This window comes from Callionymus lyra, chromosome 18 (assembly GCF_982586985.1).
Source record: "Callionymus lyra chromosome 18, fCalLyr1.hap1.1, whole genome shotgun sequence".
Lineage (NCBI taxonomy): Eukaryota > Metazoa > Chordata > Actinopteri > Syngnathiformes > Callionymidae > Callionymus > Callionymus lyra.
In genome coordinates, this window is record NC_141835.1 from 5,377,398 (window position 1) to 5,402,397 (window position 25,000).

General features: G+C 40.7%; 1 protein-coding gene across 2 annotated transcripts in view; it reads right to left on the reverse strand.

Moving 5' to 3' along the window:
- The window catches only part of kif6 (kinesin family member 6), a 64,288-nt gene that overhangs the window by 11,780 nt on the left and 27,508 nt on the right, over positions 1-25,000 (reverse strand). For both annotated transcript variants that reach the window (XM_087780084.1, XM_087780083.1), the window contains exons 10-15: positions 23,640-23,743; positions 19,302-19,407; positions 17,829-17,961; positions 12,289-12,453; positions 6,533-6,629; positions 6,142-6,197 (exon numbers count right to left, since the gene is read on the reverse strand). In XM_087780084.1, coding sequence (XP_087636210.1) covers positions 6,142-6,197; positions 6,533-6,629; positions 12,289-12,453; positions 17,829-17,961; positions 19,302-19,407; positions 23,640-23,743 — 661 coding nt within the window. The remainder of the gene's footprint in view (positions 1-6,141; positions 6,198-6,532; positions 6,630-12,288; positions 12,454-17,828; positions 17,962-19,301; positions 19,408-23,639; positions 23,744-25,000) is intronic.

Genomic DNA, 25,000 nt, shown 5'->3' on the forward strand with positions numbered 1-25,000 from the left:
CGATATATTCATCTCACGATACGATATATTCAGCTCACGATACGATATATTCAGCTCACGATACGATATATTCAGCTCACGATGCGATATATTCAGCTCACGATACGATATATTCAGCTCACGATACGATATATTCAGCTCACGATACGATATATTCAGCTCACGATACGATATATTCATCTCACGATACGATATATTCATCTCACGATACGATATATTCAGCTCACGATACGATATATTCATCTCACGATACGATATATTCAGCTCACGATGCGATATATTCAGCTCACGATACGATATATTCAGCTCACGATACGATATATTCAGCTCACGATACGATATATTCAGCTCACGATACGATATATTCAGCTCACGATACGATATACTCAGCTCACGATACGATATACTCAGCTCACGATACGATATACTCAGCTCACGATACGATATATCCAGGTCACGATACGATATACTCAGCTCACTATACGATATACTCAGCTCACGATACGATATATTCAGCTCACGATACGATATATTCAGCTCACGATACGATATATTCAGCTCACGGTACGATATATTCAGCTCACGATACGATATATTCAGCTCACGATACGATATATTCAGCTCACGATACGATATACTCAGCTCACGATACGATATATTCAGCTCACGATACGATATATTCAGCTCACTATGCGATATATTCATCTCACGATGCGATATATTCAGCTCACGATACGATATATTCAGCTCACGATACGATATATTCAGCTCACGATACGATATATTCAGCTCACGATACGATATATTCAGCTCACGATACGATATATTCAGCTCACGATACGATATATTCAGCTCACGATACGATATATTCATCTAATGACACGATATATTCATCTCATGACACGATATATTCAGCTCACGATACGATATATATTCAGCTCAGGATATGATTTTATACGATAGACAGCGCTGTGGCATCCTGGGAAATTAAATCTGGGCTCAAAACACAACAAGTTCCTCTGCTACAAGACAAGCCAGTAGAGGAGGAAAAAAAGACGAGGTAAACTTCGTGTGACGCCTCCAAGACCAAACTCTGGGAGGTCTTAAGGTCTCAGATTCACGTGTTGACCCAGTAGGATGGTTCTCATCAGGCATTAATACTCTTAAGATCCAGGAGCCCGAGTCACCATCAACTTTCCACACGGACCCGGCAGCTCAGCCACGGCGTAATAAATCCATCGACAGCCTGACGCATTCGTGGACGTGTCGTAGCTGTGTGTGGTAGCTGGTATCACTCATCCCGCCTCAGCGCCGCTGATCCTCTCTTCAGGACGCCACCGCGGGCAAGAGTCCGAAGCCAACCCAAACCCGAGCAGGGTTTCCCCCACTTCACTCCGGTCCGACCCTAGTTTCTGGCTTTCAAGCCTCCAGACTTATCGGTGGATTTGTTGGGCCCGGAGCTCGAACGTGATACGTTGCACAAACACCGCGGCCAGAAGAACATCTAGGAGAAGCGTGAGCGATACTCCACTCTGGGATGGTGTTGAGTTTTCTGAGGTGAAACTCGACCAGAGTGGGATCCAAACGCATACAAGGAAGTAATACTGTAAACACTGTCATCATATTTAATCACTGGTGTTGGTTTTTACCCTTTAAAGTGGAGATTTTCAAAGTATTTTTATGGATTTAAACACCACATCACTTTAAAAATCAGTAACATCGCAGGTCGGACGCCAGAGTCACTGCCTCAGTCCAGGAATGTAAAATATAGATAGATATCGGAAGATATTCCAACATACTCCAGTTCATATTGAATACAAATACATTATATACATAAAGAAAAATTAAAATAATGGAATAGTTGGAGTGAATGTTAGCCATGGTGCTAACAAGTGCTACCACACACACCAAGTCACATTTCTAACTATAATACAACAAAATGAGCAAAATAAAGTGAGACAACTTATAACACAATAGTTTTCTCTTCAACTGCTTCTTTAACTCGACTGTAAGGAAGTAACTATTCAACATTTTAGCTTAAATATTACCTTAATACATTGTTAGAGATTCATTATGATTCAACTCATATTTAAGTGAGGTATTAATTATATGATCAATATATTTATATATATATATCTGAGTTGGACAGAATTGAATTGCAATATATTATATATTTATATATATATATATTAAATAACATCTTAACATCATTAAAACATATAAAGGATAACGATGTAAAAGCTTTTGTATTTATTTATCTATATTTTTTTAACAACAAAAAATAAATTGTACTTACATAATTTCAGAGAAAATGAAAATAGGTTTAAAAACAGTCGTGACAAACATCCTTAAAAAACATTTTTTCACTGTTTAACTGAAAAACTAATTCATCCAAAATAAATAGATAATAAATGTGAGTTTAATTAACAGAATTTGTTCCAGTTAAGCGAAAATTTTGTCTTGAATTTGGATTATTTAAATTGAGTTTCCAATTCCCGTTTCATCAATTAATGGATTTATAATAAAAGAAAAATTCCTCTGAAGCTTGGTTTCAACTTATCCTAAATAAAATGTGTTTCAACTTATTGTTATGATTTATTAAAAACAAAATGATGATTAAAATAAAACATACATCGTAATGAATTCACAGTAAAAATGATCTGATTGAAGATGTTAATCCTTTGAAAGTATTAATGAAAACATAACCTTCACATCTGACACACGGACCAAGAGATGGTTCTGATTCCTCGTGGCCTCGAAGCATAAAGTTGTTAAAGTCGTGCTTCACTGATCGTTGGAAACATGTCTTTACGGTCCTTCCATGGATCTCGTGCCGCTCCACCGGGATTTAAACTGCACAACGTTAAAAAAGGCCAAACATAACACCATAAACCAAACCGTGTTCTCGGACCAGGAGCCTCGACCAGACGCCCTGAGGTTTCGTCCATACAGTGCAAACATGTTCGACCGTGAGACGCTCAGAGCGCGACATTTCCACGAACATCTTCCAAGAGAGCGAAGAAGAGTCGAAGATCGCGGCTCAGGTTTCCAGCCAGAGGAGGCGACGAGCTCCACTACAAACACCGTCTCTCATCTGGGAAGAATGTGTTCGACAATGAAACCCGACGGCATCCAAGGTCTTGCGGCTTCTTGCTCATGAGCAAACATCAAAAAAGACGAACTCCATCGAGATCCTATAATCACGCCGCGATGACGTTGAAATCTGATGATGACGAGCGCGATTGACAGGTGGAAAGACTGGATTGGAACCAGCGTCCACGGCGGCACGTGTGAGGACGGCGGCGAAAAACCACCGAGCGTCGCCAGATCTCGTGTGCAGCGAGAAGATCCATTTCAGCGGCGAAAACAGTCGCGAGACGTTAATGAATATAGAATTTCCAGGATAATTGAGTCCAGATAGCGAAGCGGAGCATCTTCGACTCTGCGGCCGGATTGAAAAATGAAATGTCAGGAGATCCAGTGTCTTATTAAAACTGAGTTAAGTAGCAAAAGAATCAAAGTAATGCAGAAATGTGCTGACAGCAGTGAAGGAGACACACGTGCTTCACATTAGCAGCTACCGCTAACATCGCAGAGCACCAGATGAAGTACAGAGAGATGGCTTTGATTGACATGTGTTCGGACCCGAGTACAAACTATTATCTTCCTTGATAAACATCAAGCAAAGAGTGAAGCTATGAGAGTAAAGAGACCCGTGAGATGCTAGCAACAACTTGCTAACAGCTAGCTAGCATAGATCAACTTAAAATGAATGTGAAGTTGTGTCATTTTTTTGCATTTGTCTTTACAAATAGTAGATTTTTAGTGGAAATTGAACCAATTTGTGTCTATTTTTTGTTTTTAAAATCCGTTTCATGTTAAGTTTATTGTAAAATCCATAAAACTCACAACATTCTTTAACCATCGGACAAAAGGACTGAGTTCCGTGCTCGACCCACACTAAATACTGTGATTTAATTACCTCTGCCAAGGAGGTTTCATTGCTTAGCTATGTTGCTAATGCTTGACGCACATGGCCACGTGACCAGACGTCAAACAGGGGCTCAGCCGTTGGATTGGGGTTTAGCTTTAATCCAAAAACATGACCTTCAATAAGACAAACAACAATACAAGCTAGCTAGCTAGTGATGGAGAAATACTGAGCTGGAGTGTGTTATCACGTTTACTTAACCACACGTATCAACACGTTTCATTGCTTGTGTTTGAATCATGGTTTGGTTAAAACAGGGAGTAGAAAGTAGGGGGAAATGACACATAAGTTGTGTACTTCATCCAAGTACCAGCTGTCATCTGGGTTTTAGCGGTTGTGAACTTTTTTTCTCTTAGATAATCAATAACTTATGAGGGAGTATGAAGATGCAACCGAAACATCTTGCTTCAGAGTGAAAATCGCACAGACTATAAGTACGTTCTGTATTTGCTCTCCTTGTACAAGTAAAACTGACTTCAAAACCAATTCTGATCCAAGTCAGTTTCCTTATGATTTCAACATCATTTCCCTAAACCGATACAGTACAACTGATTTGAAAAAGCTAGTTAAAGACAAATCTAATCAAAGAAAATGTGAATTTACCAAACAGGAAGTAAATACTTTACATTGTATTTTCATTCTTCCAGGCTCAATTTATCTTTACTATTTATGCGTCCGTTTTCCTTTACAAAACAAACACCATTTTTTTTGTCGCTTACTAAAAATCCACTATCTCTGTTCCTAAGTAAACACTGGCTTCGTTATACTTAATCAAAAATAAACATAAACGTACGTTTATTTTCACGGTTGTGTGGGCCACATAAAATGATTCTGCGGGCTTGATCTGGCCCCGGGGCCATGAGCAACATGGTCGTTGAGGTATTTTGATATAAAGCAGTTGTGTCTCCTCTGGTCTGTGTACGAGTCGAGGTGTGGTCCTTCGTTAAACGTTAGGGTTTTCGGAACCAGAACCCCCCCCACGTCTCACTTAAGACGCCACCGTCTACTTAGCATGACTCAACGACCCGTCATTAGCCGCGGGAGTCCTGCACATGCTCACGGAGCCACGCAAAACACAGGCTTGTAAAAACCAGGTAGGCGGGAAATCCTCATTAGAACCTCCACGGCGAAAACGACCCCGTCGGCGTCTGTCCGTGAAGGACCCGATAAAAGGACGAGCGGGACCCCAAATATTCACACAATCCTAATCTTGGGTGTTGCAATTAAACTTCCTGCCTCTAGATGGCAGCAGATATAACATCCTCCGCAGCTATAGGAACAATGAAATCACGCAAGATCCTGATGACTACTGAGGACGAGAGGATACAGTGAGTCCATCAGCTTCTCAAGCTGATGTTTGGACATATATAATGGTTTGAAAACAAATGAAAGCAGTTACAACTGAGGACGAGAGGATACAGTGAGTCCAGCAGCTTCTAAAGCTGATTTTTGGACATATATAATGGTTTGAAAACAAATGAAAGCAGTTACAACTGAGGACGAGAGGATACAGTGAGTCCAGCAGCTTCTAAAGCTGATTTTTGGACATATTTTGGCTTCAAAACAAATGAAAGCAGTTAAAACTGAGGACGAGAGGATACAGTGAGTCCATCAGCTTCTAAAGCTGATGTTTGGACATATTTTGGTTTGAAAACAAATGAAAGCGGTTGCGACTGAGGACGAGAGGATACAGTGAGTCCAGCAGCTTCTAAAGCTGATGTTTGGACATATTTTGGTTTGAAAACAAATGAAAGCGGTTACGACTGAGGGTGAGAGGATACAGTGAGTCCATCAGCTTCTAAAGCTGATGTTTGGACATATTTTGGTTTCAAAACAAATGAAAGCGGTTACGACTGAGGGTGAGAGGATACAGTGAGTCCAGCAGGTTTAAAGCTGATGTTTGGACATATTTTGGTTTGAAAACAAATGAAAGCAGTTACGACTGAGGACGACCCGTCATTAGCCGCGGGCGTCCTGCACATGCTCACGGAGCCACGCAAAACGCAGGCTTGTAAACACGAGGTACGCAGGAAATCCTCATTAGAACCTCCACGGCGAAAAGGAACCCGTCTGCGTCTGTCCGTGACAGGACCCGATAAAAGGTCGAGCGGGACCCGAAGGAGACGACGGAGAAACAGAATGAAACTCACTGATGTTGTTCCTGGCCTGGTTCAGCTGCTCCCCGAGTTTTCTGGCCTGGGCCGACCTGTTGGAGACGAACACATGAACACATGAATAACATAAACATTCTTCAGATCTCGGATCAAATCCATAAATCTAGCCGCTGGTCCCGGACCAGGTCTCTGGTGGAGACGCTTCGGAAGCTGACGTTGGCTGAGAAGTTCACCAGCTCACAGTCAAAGAAAACACCTGAAGAATCTACAGTACGTGAACCTGGAGGGTCGTGGACTTCAAAGTTTAGTTGATCTTAATAATACTCTTGAAATGGAGGTAAAGTTTAAATAACCCTGAGGATCTTGGATGAGGCCAATAGTACATTTGTTGTGATAAAGGAGGATGAAAAATGAGATTAAAATGTACCTTTGTTTGAGGAGGCTCTTGTTTTCACCAATGACTATGTTGTCTCTGTGGTCCTTCACGAAGGTCTTGAAGGCCTCTTGCTTCCCTAACTGTGGACCTGACGGGTTAAGAAGGAAATAAATATGGTTATTAAATATTAATTAACGCATCACTAAAACATGAATCAGAACAGACAATAATAGACTGGGTCTCGATAGGTGTTGACTCCGGGTCAAAGTGACCCGTGTGTTGATATTCCTTCTCTGTCGCTACGACGTCTGTTTCGAAACGTACAAAAAAAACGATGAAGTGAATCCAGACTTCATCAGACGGGGTTTGAGAATAAAACCATCGACTTCTCGTGGACCGGTTTGACAGCAACATGGACGGGACACGAACCCATGTGATGTTGTTTCTGTATTCCAGAAGAATCCTGATTGAAAGCAGCAGGAACCTCACAGGCATGTGCGGCCGGCGCCAACCTCAACAAACGAGGCTTTCTGAGAGGAAAATACACTTTTAAAAATCAACATTCCAGGAATATCTAAAGCGCGGTGACATCATCTGTTGTATCATTTGTGGGGTAACTGGATCACGTGGAGCAGAAGCCAAATTTCCGAGTTTGTCTTTTCCAGGCCCGGAGTGCTGACATACCACAGGGATTTAACAAAGAGCGTGTCGTGACTATTGTTGCCGTTTCAACACATTCTTGCGAGGAGAAACGCTGGCACGGCGACATGTGGCGCTTCGTGTCCGTTGGTTATCGCGGGTAGAAATGCTCGCTAATTGTGTCGCACAACGCTGACGCCGGGCCTTTTTTTTTTTTCGGGGGGGAAAACTGGCCTGGTTACCGTGGCGATCCATGTTCGTGAGGCGAAAGATCGTGAATCATTTTTTTCCTCGGACGCCGTTTAAGATATTGTCCGATGTTATCTACGAACTGTGGAACGTACAGTTCGGCAAAAACACTTTCAGAGTCATTTTAAGAGCCCGTTCAAGGTTATTGGATTGAGACATGTCAATCAAAGTCAACTGCTATTCGTCCCGCCCCTCCATCTCTTTTGCTCTGCTACGTGAAAGAGCAACAAAAAAAGCTAGCATCGATATCCTGGTTTTGGAGAACATACTGTAGAAAAAAAGTAGCTTTCTCACAAGGTTTTGAAGACCATCTACCCCTCCTTTAAAGAGCATCGACAACAAGGACATTTGGTGTCTCATGTAGAGTTCCTTGATGAAAAGATAGAGGGACAGATGGAGATAGTTTCTTCTTAAAGACAAATACACAGATATCTTTGCGTCGTTCCTCTTCCCAACCATTGTCTGTCTGTGTGTCTGTCTGTCTGTCTGTCTGTCTGTCTGTCTGTCTGTCTGTCTCGCCACAGAAACGACTGTAAAGTTTTTGAGCCTTTTTCTAACCTTCGACTTCACCACCTGGTCCCTGGCAACCAACCTCGTCTTCCGTCTCTGACGCCGAGTCTGCAGAGGTGTGTGTGGAGCGTTATCACAAACACTCTCTGGCGCTACTGTTGTTCCGACTACTAGCATGACTAGTGAAACTAGCGACCCACGATCGACCCAAGAATGAAGTACGACTGAAACCAGTGGAGAAATGTGAAACAGATAATAGATGTTAGAAAATATAAAAACATATTTTCCACGAAACTGGTGTGATATTTGACAGCATTGATTTTTTTCTTCTTCATTTTTGGCAAATTATACTTATCTAGTTACCATAGTTCTTTTTATGTTTTAATAGTTCAATTACTTTTGTGTCAAATAAAATGATTGTCAATTTTTTAAATTTACAATTAACAAATAGGAAATATTCACACAATCCTTATCTTGCTGTTGCAATTAATTAAACTTCCTGCCTCTAGATGGCAGCAGATATTACATCCTCCGCAGCTATAGGATCCACGAAATCACTCAAGATCCTGAGGACTACTGAGGATGAGAGGATACAGTGACTCCAGTAGCTTTTAAAGCTGATGTTTGTGTGGTCTGTAAATACTACAACACCAGAGTCAAGTACTGGACTATACTACATATACATATACTTGTTACTACACTATCACAACACCAGAGTCAAGTACTGGACAATACTACATATACATATACTTGTTACTACACTATCACAACACCAGAGTCAAGTACTGGACAATACTACATATACATATACTTGTTACTACACTATCACAACACCAGAGTCAAGTACTGGACTATACTACATATACAGTACATATACTTGTTACTACACTATCACAACACCAGAGTCAAGTACTGGACAATACTACATATACATATACTTGTTACTACACTATCACAACACCAGAGTCAAGTACTGGACAATACTACATATACATATACTTGTTACTACACTATCACAACACCAGAGTCAAGTACTGGACAATACTGCATATACATATACTTGTTACTACACTATCACAACACCAGAGTCAAGTACTGGACTATACTACATATACAGTACATATACTTGTTACTACACTATCACAACACCAGAGTCAAGTACTGGACAATACTACATATACATATACTTGTTACTACACTATCACAACACCAGAGTCAAGTACTGGACAATACTACATATACATATACTTGTTACTACACTATCACAACACCAGAGTCAAGTACTGGACAATACTACATATACATATACTTGTTACTACACTATCACAACACCAGAGTCAAGTACTGGACTATACTACATATACAGTACATATACTTGTTACTACACTATCACAACACCAGAGTCAAGTACTGGGCAATACTACCTATACATATACTTGTTACTACACTATCACAACACCAGAGTCAAGTACTGGACTATACTACATATACATATACTTGTTACTACACTATCACAACACCAGAGTCAAGTACTGGACAATACTACATCCTTGTTACTGCACTATCACAACACCAGAGTCAAGGACTCAACAATACTACACATATATACTTGTTACTACTCTATCACAATACCAGAGTCAAGTACTGGACAATACGACACATATATTGTTGTTACTACACTATCACAACTCCAGAGTCAAGTACTGGACAATACTACATCCTTGTTACTACAGTATCACTATATATCATATTGTTGACCATGAATCATGATACATGTCGTATCAACAGAATTTTTCCAATCCACTCAACTAATGATGATGGTTTTCATTTAATTTACACTTTTGATTATATAGAACTTCTCAGAAACCATAATTAATGCATACCAAGGTCATGCCGTCGGTCGTAAAACTACAACCGTAGCCAGAAATGTAGCTTTGTAGTAGACAGAACCGCGGCTGCCAACGTAGCATTTGTGGTTGCTAAGCTATTAGCCTGAGGACTTCCACCACTTCAAACTGCTGGTGGGGACAGTATTGTTTAGGATTCGATCACGGAGAAGAGTTTTGTGTGTTTTTAAACAGCCGTGCACGCGGAATAGTAAGAAGGTCTGCTAGACTCATTAGCGTCTCATTACATGCTGCTGGGATTTACAGTATCGTTGGCCTAAAGTATGGCAGGAACACCACGTCGACTCATTAGCTACCTTACACTGTGTCAACACACGCCAATTAGGAAGCCATCCGTCGGCTGACCCGTGCGATCTCTGGAAATAATTCAGACAAAAGTCACTTGTTATCCGACGACGTCCACGGACTGATCCGTGGAAACGAAGCCGCGAGAGGCTTGTATTAGACTTGATTATACGGCTCTTGGTCGACGTGAACGGCTTCCACGGAACTGTCATCATCATTAGTCGGTTGTTTATACTCCACAATCCTCCGTATGAGGAGGATCTGGAATGAAAACCGCTGTGAACCGTCCAGTATTACGGTAATCATTTGTCTTCAATTAGGGTAAAAAGAACCATGAGCTCATGTTTACATGTTTTTGGCTCGTTCTCTCCGAGTGGGTCGAAGGAAATCACTGATCCAGACGCCAGTCGTCCTGAAGACCTTCGGACTCACCAGGTCCACTTCGATCCGGATACAACACTTTTATTCAGGCTTTTCCATGATTCTCTGAGACTCCTGTGTTTGTCTCTGTATTATCTTGACCTTTAAAGTATATACTTTATTGAGTATTGTTTTGATTGTTTAAGCGCTTTGTGACCCTGGTCTGGAGAAGAGCTCTACAAATATAAATTACTTACTTACTTACTAAACTAAAGACATTTACGCTGCCGTCACCGGTCATCCTCCAAGATGATTGAATGTAAGTAAGTAAGTAAGTAAGTAAGTCATTTTTATTTGCATAGCGCTTTTCCAGACCAGGGTCACAAAGCGCTTAGACAATCAAAACAATATTCAATAAAGTATATACTTTAAAGGTCAAGATAAAACTGATAAAAACAACAGGAGTTCCAGAAAATCAAGGAAAAGCCTGAACAAATAAAAACGTCCAATCAGGAGGAGAACAGACTCTAATGGAGAAATCCTGGTCAGTTTTATCCAAAAGTAACTTTGATAAAACATACTTTCAAGATCCTTCATTTCATAAATGTACTCCGGACTGAAGCTGGTTAAGTGTCTTCCAGTAAAAAGGCTTCAGTCTGATGGAGAGACTCTTCTCAACCACAGATCCACGGCGACACATCCCAGAAGCTCCTTCTTCCCGAGGAGGAGGATTGATTCTCCCAGCACCTCCTTCTGGCTGGACCAGGTTCAAACTTTTGTTTTCTTAACCGGGCTCCTCTCTCAGGCTCCCTGTTTGCAATTACCTCCACGCTGGCCTTATTACCACACTTGGGCAGCTCCGCACCCCAATGTCAGGATGAGGGAGTCGTGGTTTTCGGAGTTTGACGAGTTGCTGGAGCTCCAGACCCTTCTGCCCCCGCGGCTGCGATCCGTCGTGAAGCCTCAGTTCATCACTGCACTCCAGAGTGAGACTGAAGCTGCTGGTCCCACATTATCTGGAGGTTCAGGTCCATGACACGTGTGCAGGTGAACGAGCGACTCAAACTGTTGTTTTAACGACTTTATTCTTTACATGAAGAACGCAGCATAATATGAATCCAGTTTAATAAATATAAAGTTGGAGTTTAAACTCTTCCAAAAGTCCAAATGACTTTCTTATGGTTTTATATTTCTGGTACATATATTATTCCGTTTGCTCTATTTGCGATCTTACACTGAATTTGTAATACTACTTGTTATTGTTAGTTTATTATTGAATTGAATTGCTATCCCAGCTACCCGGGGCGACATGCTCTGGGCCTGTTTCCCATCCAGTTTGTAATTCTTCTAATAAATTAAGGAAATAAGCAACCAAAGAAAAACATAAAAATAATATTTAGTTTTTCAGGTTTATTAAATTGTACAATTCTGAGTTTGGGGGCAGGAGTGGAGTAAAAGTATTATGACGTTCTGTTCTATGTTAGTCTTTGTATCCTTTGTCTTTGTTATTTTTCTTTGATCTATGTTCTTTGTCTTTATCTTTAGACTTAGATTGTATCATCTTGTTCTTTCTCTATATTTCTCTTTGTTTTTGTTCTTATTTTATTTCATTTTGATTTATTTTTTATGAATATGTATTTTCTGTGGCTATTGGAATTTTTTTTTTTAAATTAACAATTCAACGAATCAGTAAAGTTTTACCTTACCTTAGTTTATATTAAGTTATTAAGTTAGTTTTTTCAAAACTGCTCGACTCAACCTTCAAAACCTTCCTAGATCCATACATGCAACTTGTTGAATCGCCACCAGGGGAGCTGTTTACTTCACAATGGCTTGATAAAGAAGATTTTTCTCTACCTTTTTGGACGGAACCTTCGACCGGACCAACAGGAGACGCTCCCTGGATCCCCGTCTGTCTCTCCGAGCGTTGAGTCGACAAGGACGGACTTTCCTCCTCGTTCTTTATCCGATGACCAGACGGATCTTTTTTCTTCTCCTTCGTCAGTTTCTTAACCAGAATACCTGAAGATTCCGAGTTAAAGACAATATTCTGAAACAAAGACGACATTTTTCCTCTATGTGTTCAGCATCTGAGCTCCTGGTCAGAGAAGAAAAACCAGAGATCTCTTCAAGAACCTCTTCCACCTCTTTTTGATCCCTATTTTCCCGCCGTTATTCGCCATTGTATCATTCCTCATAGCTATTTACATTAATATTTAATGTTATTTTAATTATATGTTAAACTAACGTTTCTAAACAACAACAAAAATCACATTAAATAAAAAATCAAATTAAAATGGAATTAAACGAGTTTGAATTTCTATCATTCAAAATATTCATCACAATGATCACATGATTCATTATTAAAAAACAACATATTTCAACTAATAAAATGTATAAAGGATAAAAAAGCATAAGTTCAAATATATATTTTTGTAGCCTACATTTGTAAATACAGCTGAATCGTTAAAACAGGAAGTTAAAGACCAAAATAATTCCTTATAACATCATTAAAAAGACAAAATATGTCCAAACATCATTTTCAAAAGCTGCTGGAGTCATCTGCATCCTCTCGTCCTCGGTCATCGCCGAGATCCCGCGAGATTTCATTCTTCCTCTAGCTGACATCTAGTGGCCGGAAGGTTAATTGCGTCGATAGAACAAACGCTGTGAATTTTTCACTCCTAATTGTACATATAAAAAAATCGAATAATGTTATTTTATATACTTTATTGAAATATAAACTATGTATATAATATACATTTGATTGATCATAAAACAGGATCTAATTTTATATTTTAAATCATTTTAACACGTGTTATAGTATCTGTCTTGTGTTTTGATGGCTCCTCAAAACAGTTACTACATATCATGTTGATAATTGTTTGTGAAAACATTTAAATTAAAAAAAAAACAATTGTTAAATGAAGGACATAACTGGGAATAAATGGCAGAAAATTAATGCATTTATTAACTAACATGTTGAAGTTCTTAGTTTTAGGACCATTTTTTTTAGTAATTGTTGTGATTTATATTAAAGATATTTAAATAAAATGAAGTTATCTATGATTATTGTTTAATGTATTGTCATAATGTAAGTATTTTCCCATCACTCGCAGCAGATCTACTTCGGCCCTCCAGGAAATCGAACCGACCACCCGTGTGTTGGACGGATCATGAGTCGGTTCTAAACTAATGTTCTTGCGGTGAAGGAGAACGTAAATGGACTTTTGAAGGAGCTGGAACAATTGATTTTCATCCTTGTCAGATGGACTCTCAGCAGCTACAAGAAGCTTCTCCAGTTACACTCTTTTTTTTCAAAGTCATCACAACTGGAGATGACCTGCTGAAGCCAAGTCTCCGTGTCATTGTTCCACCAGATATCACTTGCAGCTGTTGGCCGGAGTCCCTCCGTCACCGAGTTAACCCACCACTGTCTGCAGCACACAGGAAGTGACAGTTCACATGCCATTGACTCGCGATGATGGGGTTCCATCTCACCTTCTCTCCTTTCTTGTCTCACTGGAGCAGATGCTGGTGGATTTCTACTCCAGCACCAGTTTTATTTCACAGTTCCAACCCTAGACTCACATTGTTCTGCTGACCTTTGACTTTTGTGATTTATTCCGTTAATAAAAGTACAACTTTATGGACACGACGGAGTCAGAAAACCACGTTTGTGACGAGTTAGAATATCAACCATAAGCTCCGCCCATTGAAGGCTGGATTAAACTAAATCAATGTCGTGGAGAAGTGAGACCATCGTCCAAAGAGGGATGTGTTGGTGCACCTTCTGAAGATGTATCGAGAATTTAACCTTCAGATCTATTCATGGTCAGGCTCCTCCTTACATCACTGATCTGATCCAGCCTTACACCCCAGCTCGGGCTCTGAGGTCTGTGGATCAGAATCTACTTATGGTTCCTGAACACGGCTCAGGACCAGAGGAGAGAAATCTTTTCAGGCTGTTGCTCCTAAGCTTTGGAACGATCTTCTCTCTCTCTTTGCGCTTGATGATCTACTGACTCCTTTAAGAAACATCTTAAGACGTTTCTATTTGTTCAGGCTTTTCCTTGAATTTCTCGAACTCATGTGTTGTTCTCAGTATTATCTTGATCTTTTAAGTATATACTTTATTGAGTATTGTTTTGATTGTTTAAGCGCTTTGTGACCTTGGTCTGGAAAAGCGCTATATAAATAAATATTACTTACTTACTTACTTACTTTTATATATGTCTGTTTTAAGCTGTTTTATTTTGTAAATTAACAGGAAACACTTTACTTTTATCACTCGTTCCCTGCCTGAATGATCCCATGGATATTGTGGACCAGACTCTTACGCAGACAATATAAAAAAACAATTATATTTTAGCGGTGTAGACCTCCTGGAAAGCAGTGCTGTGTCTCAAATCGCATACTAGCGTACTAAAAGTTAGTATTTTTAGTACGTTAGTGTGTCTCAATTCTTAGTATGCGAAATTTAGTGCGCCATGCATACTAAATTGGCGTACTAACACGCCCACAAAACTAGCATGGTTCGATGGACACTAACCACACTAAACAGCCGCCATTTTAGTGACATTTTAAACGGAAGTTACGTCATATATAAATGCATATATATGCATATACTTAAATGTGTATTTTCAGCAGCAGTAGGAGGATAAACACGTCTTCGCTGCTGATACCAGTTTAAATATCTCGCGATTATTTAGATTCTCATATTTTTTCTTTATTTCTTTTTCCAAAGTTGCAATACGTGCTGCCAGCAGGTGGCGATAGCGTTCAAACAGCTGGTTGAAACATCGTTAAATAGAAGTAGAAGAAGAAGCTGTCATGTGATTTCCGGTTAGTGTGTAGCTTCAGGGTTTGATTTGAGACATACTATCTGCGGAGAATTTGCGTACTATTAAGTACGTACACTAAACTGATGCATACTAACTTCTAGCATACTAAGATTAGTATGCGATTTGAGACACAGCACAGGTCTCCAGCTTACCTCTGGTGGATTTGCATTAGTTCGACACCGTTTACTATCAATTCTAGACAGTAAATTTGAAAAAGTTTAATCTACCACAGAGGTCAGTTTAGAAAAAGAAAATAAATTAGATTCATATTTTGTTATGGAACGTTTCGTGATGTAGTTTCATTTCACTGATCATTTGGGGCCATTTTTGTCTAATTTGATGTTGTCTTTTTTCTTAAATCTAAACCATATCTACTCACCCTCATGTCTACTAATGTCCGGATTATTTTCAGAGTAATCTCTTACTTTTTAGAGTTATAGACAAAAGTGTTTGTTCATTTTAATGTAGCGACTGGAGCTCAGTTGTCCTTATCCTCGTCTTCGTCCAAAAAGACACTGAAATAAGTCCTTATTTTGAGCTTGTTTGTAGCAGAAGTTATCGATCCGATCCAGCTCTCAGATCCGGTGAAAAAACGTTGCATGGAATCTTCTGCTAAACATACAGACTTGTTTTCAATATAGACCAGAACAATTCTTAATGTCGAGGCTTCAATCCAAGATGGACGTTACAGACGAGCAGGATGGAGGAATTTGAATGTTTTTAAGTGTCTTTTTGGATGAAGACGAGGACGAAGACAACTGAGCTCCAGTCGCTACATTAAAATGAATAAACATTTTTGCCTATAACTCCAAAAAAAACAGACGGATTACTTTAATAACTCTCCTGAAATTTCAAACGTCGAAGTCTTCTTCTTCAAGTTCCTCATCATGACCATGTTTTGCACTCATTACTTTATAAAGTTGCTCTGAAATCTGGACGAACGAGAGGTTACGAGAGTCCATGATGACGTAATAACGGCTTCACTCCTCCTCCAGCCCGCTGTAATCACGCACCACTTTGTTTATACAACGACTCCCTTGGAGGTGGAGACTTCCTGGGATAATTACGCGCGGTGACAAACCTCCATGCTTGACCAATCACAGCAGAGTGTCAGTCGACACGAGTAGAAAATGAGTGAAGTTTGAATTCCTGACGAACTAACACTTTAACTATTTACTCAAACGTAAGTAAGTAAGTAAGTAATATTTATTTATATAGCGCTTTTCCAGACCAGGGTCACAAAGCGCTTAAACAATCAAAACAATATTCAAAAAAGTATATACTTTAAAGATCAAGATCATACTGAGAACAACACAGGAGTTCCAGAAAATCAAGGAAAAGCCTGAACAAATAGAAATGTCTTAAGATGTTTCTTAAAGGAGTCAGTAGATCATCAAGCGCAAAGAGAGAGAAGATCGTTCCAAAGCTTAGGAGCAACAGTCTGGAAGGATTTCTCTCCTCTGGTCCTGAACCGTGTGCGAGGAACCATCAGTAGATTCTGATCCACAGACCTCAGAGCCCGAGCTGGGGTGTAAGGCTGGATCAGATCAGAGATGTAAGGAGCAGCCTGACCATGAATAGATCTGAAAGTAAGAACCAGAATTTTAAAGTTGATCCTGAAAGAAACTGTAAGCCAGTGAAGAGTTTTAAGGATCGGAGAAATGTGAGTTCTTCTACTAGAGCAGGTTAGAATTCTTGCTGCAGAGTTTTGTATCAAACTAAACGTATACAAACGATGAACATCGATTGTTGATTTTAATCCTTTAACGATTTCCAGGTTAAATAAAGTCCCTTTCTCCGCCGACCATTCGTCGACACGTCTGACCCCGGAGGCCGATCTTCCCTGCAATCAGCTCTGTTTACAAATGACTGGGGTGTGTTTGTTAGCTTTAGCGTCGCCTCTGTCATCACGTCGGTGTCGGCTAAACGTTTCCAGGTGCCTGCACTTCCACGGAGGCTCTCGCTCCGGAGGAAACGGGAGTTTTCGCTCGTGTCGAGGCCTGCGAAGCCTCGGCGCCGGGGACACGGGGAACGGTAGCGCGATGGGGGGGGGAGAACCGGGCGAAGGCGGTTAAACAAACACCAAAAACGTGTACCAGCTTCTAATGGTCTGTATAGTTGCTGAGGCTGGACGTGATGTCACCAAACTCTCGTGTTACACACAACAGACGGACCACCGCTATTGAGGTAATGACAGCTTATCCTACGACTCCCGATACTCCAACTTCATCTTGAGAGCGCGTGGTCAGAGCGGCACTAAATACGTCCTTTAAGCATGAATAACGACAATTTGTGGGGTTTATTTTGGACAAACGCGGGTTCTGCGGCTAATCAAGCAAACGTCTCCGTTTCCCGATGAATGTGTTGTGATTTAAAGACGAGGCCGGAGGAATATAAAGCTCGGGGCAATATCGGGTTCAAGCGTAAAATCCTGACGAACGGATGATTCATTTGTGTAACTGTGTAAACACGGCAGCCGGACTGCTCGCGTGCTACAGTTGTTCTCGACACACTTTAGGAGAACCAAACCAGGATCACTCGGACAAAGGATACCGATTTCTCTGTCGCTCTGTGTCACCGTTTCCTTCAACGTGTCGTCTTCAACTGGACTCCGAGGGTCTTGAACGTCTCTCCTCACCACCGTGGCTCCTGGTCTTTCTTTGGCCCCTTTGTCGAGGATCAACGTCTGTTGGCGATAAACGAACTTGTTATCAGCATCTGAATATGACGGACATCGATGTGATCCAGAGGTCATTTAGGCAAGAAAAATATCTTGTTCCTTATGGCAAAGAGTGGCAAAACTTCAATTTTTTTACGGAACCAGATGGTAATCCAGGTCACTCTCAACATGTGATCAACCAACCCTTTTTATTTCTACGAAAGTGCAAACCAGGGGCCACTGGAGTAATGTGGCCCTCATGAGATCAGAGATCATGTACAAACTAAACATTTTATCAACAAGAGTGTATTTATATGAGTCATTACTAGTCCCTAAAAAGGACTATAGGGTTTTGTTTTAGACTTTCTTTAGTACTTTTGTCATTTTTGTGAGTATTAATTGCCACAAGAAAATATTTAGATGAATACAATGAATAATATTTTGGAAACAATTGCTTTTATATGAAATTTTAAAAATAAATACAATTATCTAGCCCCTTTCTTTTACTTGATTTTACACCTAGCTCTTTAAGTTTTACTTGATGGCCCCTCACAGGCACGGTGCATAATGTGGCCCCTGAGGGAATGTACATGCCAACCACTGGTTTAATCCCTTATACAGGTTGTGGAGGGCTGGAGCCCATCCCAGCTCACTAGGGCAAGAGGCAGTGGATGCTCTGAAGAGGTCGACCAGATGGCAACTCAACCATAATTTAAAGTAATCAATCATTGTGTATGTTTGTTGACTGAAAAGCTTGGGAAATTCCCATAAAGAACATTTAATTCCTCACAGAATAGACAGTTTGGCTCAAGCTGGAAGCAAACCAGCAACTTTCTTCTTTTTAGGTGGCAAAGCTACTGATTAAATTTGATACCAGACAAAAAATATAACCAAAAATCCGTTTTCTTTCAGGTTAATACAAATTAAAGGTGCTCAGACAGATGCAACTTTCCCTTTAAATCCATCTAGTATTTGCCTTTAAAAACAATATAATTCCTATGATACACATGTCAAAACGTGGCCCTGGAAAACTTCCAGACCGTCATCTAATGGGTCACAACCTTCAAGCGCTCCAAAGCAAACGGAAAAGAGACGCATTAATGCCAGAATGTCAACATCACACCTGGTGTCTAATTAAAAAAGCAAATGAGTGGAAAAAGACGAGCGTCTAGACGGATCACGGCCGTGAGAAAGTAAACTTTCCCTCCCTGGTCCGGGCCTCGTGATGGTACCACGTCAGCTGACGGGGGAAAAACTAAAACGTGGATCAATAGGATCAAGACTTTTAAATGTCATTTTTTAGGATTTCTTCTCAATATTCTTAACATAAACAAAGGTGTTTGGTCAAGAGGAAAAACAAGCATCACCTTCATCACAGAGAAACAGAAGTGGATCTTTCTCATATCCGGTCCCAGGGACAAGGTCACGTCCGGGTCGAGGTCGTTCAAAAAAGCCCGGACCATCTCCTCCAACCTACACGGAAACACATGATGTAAGAACAAGCTAATGCGCTCAAACCTCCACATCATGGTCAGCGTCTGCACGAGCGTCTCATGTTCGTGGAGAGTATTTATACGAGCCGGAGATCCTGCTCCGCCGACCGGGCTGTTGATAAACTCGCTTGATGACAGTCCAAACATCGGCGCTGGAAGTGGCCACTGTAGAACCCGTCCAGACGGATCCGATGTGGACCCGATGACAGGCGGTTCAAATATTCCAGAGGAAATATGTCGGTCTGGGAAACACGTTTACACGATGAAGGATTCGGGACAAACATGGCTGCTTCAGGGTCGCGTGCTGCGTCAGCGCTTTTTCCAACGTAAACTCACTCGTTTCTCGAACTGTTGCTTTTTCATTTGAGAACTTTTTGATAACCAGACATATATAAGTGAAAATCTACACATCACATGCACTAATAATACACTAAAATCAACTTATATTAACCTCTTCATAACTTATACGCTCTTTTGAAAATCATACATTTCAACGATTCTCTATTTTACTTCATATCAAAGTATTTTTTATTCAATTCTCTTCCTTCGGCATCTTTCTGTTTTTTAAAGCTACTGATTCATTGTAAGTAAGTAAGTAAGTAATATTTATTTATATAGCGCTTTTCGAGACCAGGGTCACAAAGCGCTTTAACAATCGAAACAATACTCAAAAAAGTACATACTTTAAAGATCAAGATAATACTGAGAACAACACAGGAGTTCCAGAAAATCAAGGAAAAGCCTGAACAAATAGAAACGTCTTAAGATGTTTCTTAAAGGAGTCAGTAGATCCATCAAGCGCAAAGAGAGAGAAGATCGTTCCAAAGCTTAGGAGCAACAGCCTGAAAAGATTTCTCTCCTCTGGTCCTGAACCGTGTGCGTGGAACCATAAGTAGATTCTGATCCACAGACCTCAGAGCCCGAGCTGGGGTGTAAGGCTGGATCAGATCAGTGATTGTGGTCATGTGTAAACAACATTTAAGATCTTGTAAATGTAATTATTTCAACATGTACGACACATTATATAGTTTCACTTTAAAGTGCAACAAATGTGAAAGCCCAACTCTCATGACTCACATGTAGTAAACGTTGAAGTTTTCTTCTCCAAGACGCAGTTCCTCATCCTGACCATGTTTTACACTCATTACTTTATAAAGTTGCTCTGAAATCTGGGCGAACGAGAGGTTACGAGAGTCCATTATGACGTAATAATGGCTTCACACCTCCTTCGGCCAGATGTAATCATGCCCCGCTTTGTTTATACAACGAGTCCCTTGGGAGTGGAGACTTCCAGGATTGATGACGCGCGGTGACAAACCTCCCTACTTGGGCCTCGAGCCACAAGAATTGATCGGAATTTCGAGCAAACCTGGTTACGAAACTATCTCCGAACGGCCTGTGTCCGCCATCTTGTTCTTTTGTTTGTAACTGCGACTATTTAGGAAGTTAATCATTAAAAATGTACTTTGTCATTTGTCGCTACAATATTGTATTTACAATGCGCTTTATGGAGTCTGCTGACTCCTTTAAGAAACATCTTAAGACGTTTCTATTTGTTCAGGCTTTTCCTTGAATTTCTGGAACTCCTGTGTTGTTCTCAGTTTTATCTTGATCTTTAAAGTATGTACTTTTTTGAGTATTGTTTCGATTGTTTAAGCGCTTTGTGACCCTGGTCTCGAAAAGCGCTATATAATTAAATATTACTTACTTACTTACTTACTTACAATCCTAAGTCTATGTGGCTGTGTCAAAAGTGATCGGCTGCTGTGATTGGTAGGCTGGGCGGCAAAGCATTACGGGAGATGTCCGTGAAAAATTCAATAGTTACTGCTTTACGGATACTTTTAATGGGTTTTCAGAACGTAACCCCTGCGATAAACGAGGGACCACTGTATAGTATTATGTCCTTTATTAAATAATAAAACCAGTTTGAGTTGTATTTCTTCAAGGTAAGGGTAGTTAAGTTTCATTTAAATCAGGATAAAAAAAGGATTATTTTTAATATATCAGAGTAAACAACTTTTTAGGAAAAAAAACCCCGAGGCAACTGGAGAGACTGTAAAAACCCGTCATGGACCCAAAAAGCCATCGAGACGCCAGGAAGAGTGAAAACACCGTGTGTTCCATCACTCATCCCAGACGACCCGGCAGGGAAGGCAGCAAAAAGTAATTATGTACATTAAATGTGGTTCAATGGTACATGCTTCAGGGTTCTCCGTGAACAAGTGACCGCAGGAAACCGAGGATAATCACATGGGTCGAGGGGAACTCGTAAAGGAGGCAGACGGAAGGACCCGAGAAGACGAGGTGTCTCCAGAGCAGCACGAGTACAGCAGCTTCCACCAGTCCTGGGAAAGCCATCGGGGTCTGCTTCATAAATAAGACCCGCTGATCGTACATAGTTCAGCGGGCACTTGTTGGCACAGCTCGGGCGCCGGTAAATCATTGAGGAAACTCTCGGAGGAATATTCGGGTTATGAGTATTAAAGCTACAAATGATGGTTTAGAACTGGAGGTCAATGACATACTGTGAACAAATGAGGGGGATAAAAACGAGTCTATTCTCGTTCTCTCTGTCCTCAGATGACTGTCTTTTCTGGGCAGCATCACTTTAGAAACACAGATTTATGCAGTCGGTGACAATTTTAGGAGCAGCAGAATATTCCTGTCCTACATATAGTCAGAAAAACTAACCACTTTAACCTCTGCTCACTTTGTTTTCATGGCATATCTGAGACTTGAAATGATGAACCATTTAAAGTGATGAATCATTTAAAGAATTCTACAGTAAGATACATGTTCTAACTGCAACTATGTCAAGGATAAAACAAGGAACTCTGATGATTGTTCAGTGGGAATTGAATACTGTTGAAGACTTTTTTAGTAAATATGAAATACGTTCTGTTCGTGACCAAGAGTGCTATAAGATTTTGGCCGCCAACCGACCTGCCTACCTACCTACAGTACACATCTGCCTACAGTACCTACCTACCTCATCTACATATTTCTCCTATTTACCTATCTCGGCTACCTAATGATTTCACCAAATTACTTATCTTGCCTACCGATCTGCCTACCTACTTACAGTAGACATCTGCCTACAGTACCTACCTACCTCATCCAAGTGTTTTTCCTACATGTCCGTCTCCTACCTACCTATCTCACCTACTTAACTTTATACTACCTGCACCTACAAATCTCGCCTATATACTTATCTTACTTAACTACCTACCTAATGTACCCATCTCACCTACCTACCCCTACCATTTAGCGAGCTCCACTACTTACCTACCTATCTCAGCTGTTTACCTACCAATCTCTACTACTAAGATACCAAACAACTGCCTGATTGACCTGAGTTTCTACCCAACTCCCCTTCCAATCTCACCTATCTATCTGGCCTACCTACCTGCTTACCTTCCTATCCGCCCTCCCTACCTATCTTGTTTACCTACCTATCTCGTGTACCTACCTTTCTGGCCTACCCACCTATCTCGCGTACCTACCTATCTGCCCTCCCTACCTATCTCGCGTACCTACCTATCTGCCCTCCCTACCTATCTCGCGTACCTACCTATCTTGCCTATCTACCTATCTCGCGTACCTACCTATTTGCCCTCCCTACCTATCTTGCATACCTACCTTTCTGGCCTACCTACCTATCTTGCATACCTACCTATCTTGCATACCTACCTATCTTGTGTACCTACCTATCTGCCCTCCCTACCTATCTTGTGTACCTACCTATCTGCCCTCCCTACCTATCTTGTGTACCTACCTATCTGCCCTCCCTACCTATCTTGTGTACCTACCTATCTGTCCTCCCTACCTATCTTGCGTACCTACCTTTCTGGCCTACTTACTAAAATATCCGCCAACTGTCTGATTGACATGAGTTCCTACCTAACTTCACTTCCAATCTAACCTACCTATCTTGGCTACCTACCAATCTCATCTACTTACGCTCATACCCACCAAATTCTGGAGGCCCAATGGCAAGTTAAGTTTGAGATGTTTAAGTGGAACTACAATAAGAAGATTTAGACTTTAAACTCCTGGATAAGCAAACTCTTGGTATGAATTCACTTCGTTTGAGTTTGGACTTCTTTATAATGTTCTATATTTTCGTGTCAGGCAGGTTATGTTGTTTCCATTTTGCGCAGATAAGCAAAAATCTGCTCACGTATCTGGGACATAGAGAAGTTGAACAACCTTTGCGTTTCCTCCGGGGACAGCCGGTCGTCTCGAGTCTCTCCCGTCAGCAGGGCCAGCTCGTCTTTCAGCGACTGGTTCTCTTGCCGCAGACGCATGATGACCTGAAACAACGATGGAAAGAGATAATGTCATGCGTGGCCGCCATAATAAAACACATTTATCTGATCCGAGACAAGGACTAGCGCTTACACGCAAACACACTCAGACGGAGGTTCTTCAGCTCCGGCCAAGTGATGAGACAACGCTTCAGAAATTGTCTTGCGGCCTGTCAAGATATTGCCACGAACTTAAGTGGATCCAGACAAAAAGAGCCGCCACTGGGACGCGTGACAACCTCTAAATACTGTTTGTCCATTAACCGATTCAAAGAGGCTACTTTACGTCAAAACAACGGCTGAGCATCAGAGTCCATTTGTTTCCAATCCGACCAGATCTCGCCGCTCGTTGAAATAGTCAAAGGTTTATAAACAAGTTGATGGTTTGAAAATGACCTCAGACCACAAATATCTGCCGGGATTAGCTCCTGCTGTGTGTTATATGTTCTCAAGTTAATATAGAAACATCTGAGGTATTCAGGTCTCACTGAGGCCCAGATTCCTTCGCACTTAAAAAACAAACCCCCTTGCTCAACGGCTGCCGACAGTGAGAGGTAAATGAAGCCAAATACTAGGAGTGTGTATTGACAAGTATCTGTTGATCACGATACAGGGTCAATGATACGATATATACTGATACTGTAGTAACAAGGATAAATGTGCAGTATTGTCGAGTACTTGACTCTGGTGTTGTGATAGTGTAGTAACAAGTATATATGTGTAGTATTGTCCAGTACTTGACTCTGGTGTTGTGATAGTGTAGTAACAAGTATATATGTGTAGTATTGTCCAGTACTTGACTCTGGTGTTGTGATAGTGTAGTAACAAGTATATAGGTGTAGTATTGTTGAGTACTTGACTCTGGTGTTGTGATACTGTAGTAACAAAGATATATGTGTAGTATTGTCGAATACTTGACTCTGGTGTTGTAATAGTGTAGTAACAAGTATATATGTGTAGTATTGTCGAGTACTTGACTCTGGTGTTGTTATAGTGTAGTAACAAGTATATATGTGTAGTATTGTCGAGTACTTGACTCTGGTGTTGTGATTGTGTAGTAACAAGTATATATGTGTAGTATTTTTGAGTACTTGACTCTGGTGTTGTGATACTGTAGTAACAAAGATATATGTGTAGTATTGTCAAGTACTTGACTCTGGTGTTGTTATAGTGTAGTAACAAGTATATATATGTGTAGTATTGTTGAGTACTTGACTCTGGTGTTGTTATAGTGTAGTAACAAGGATAAATGTGTTGTATTGT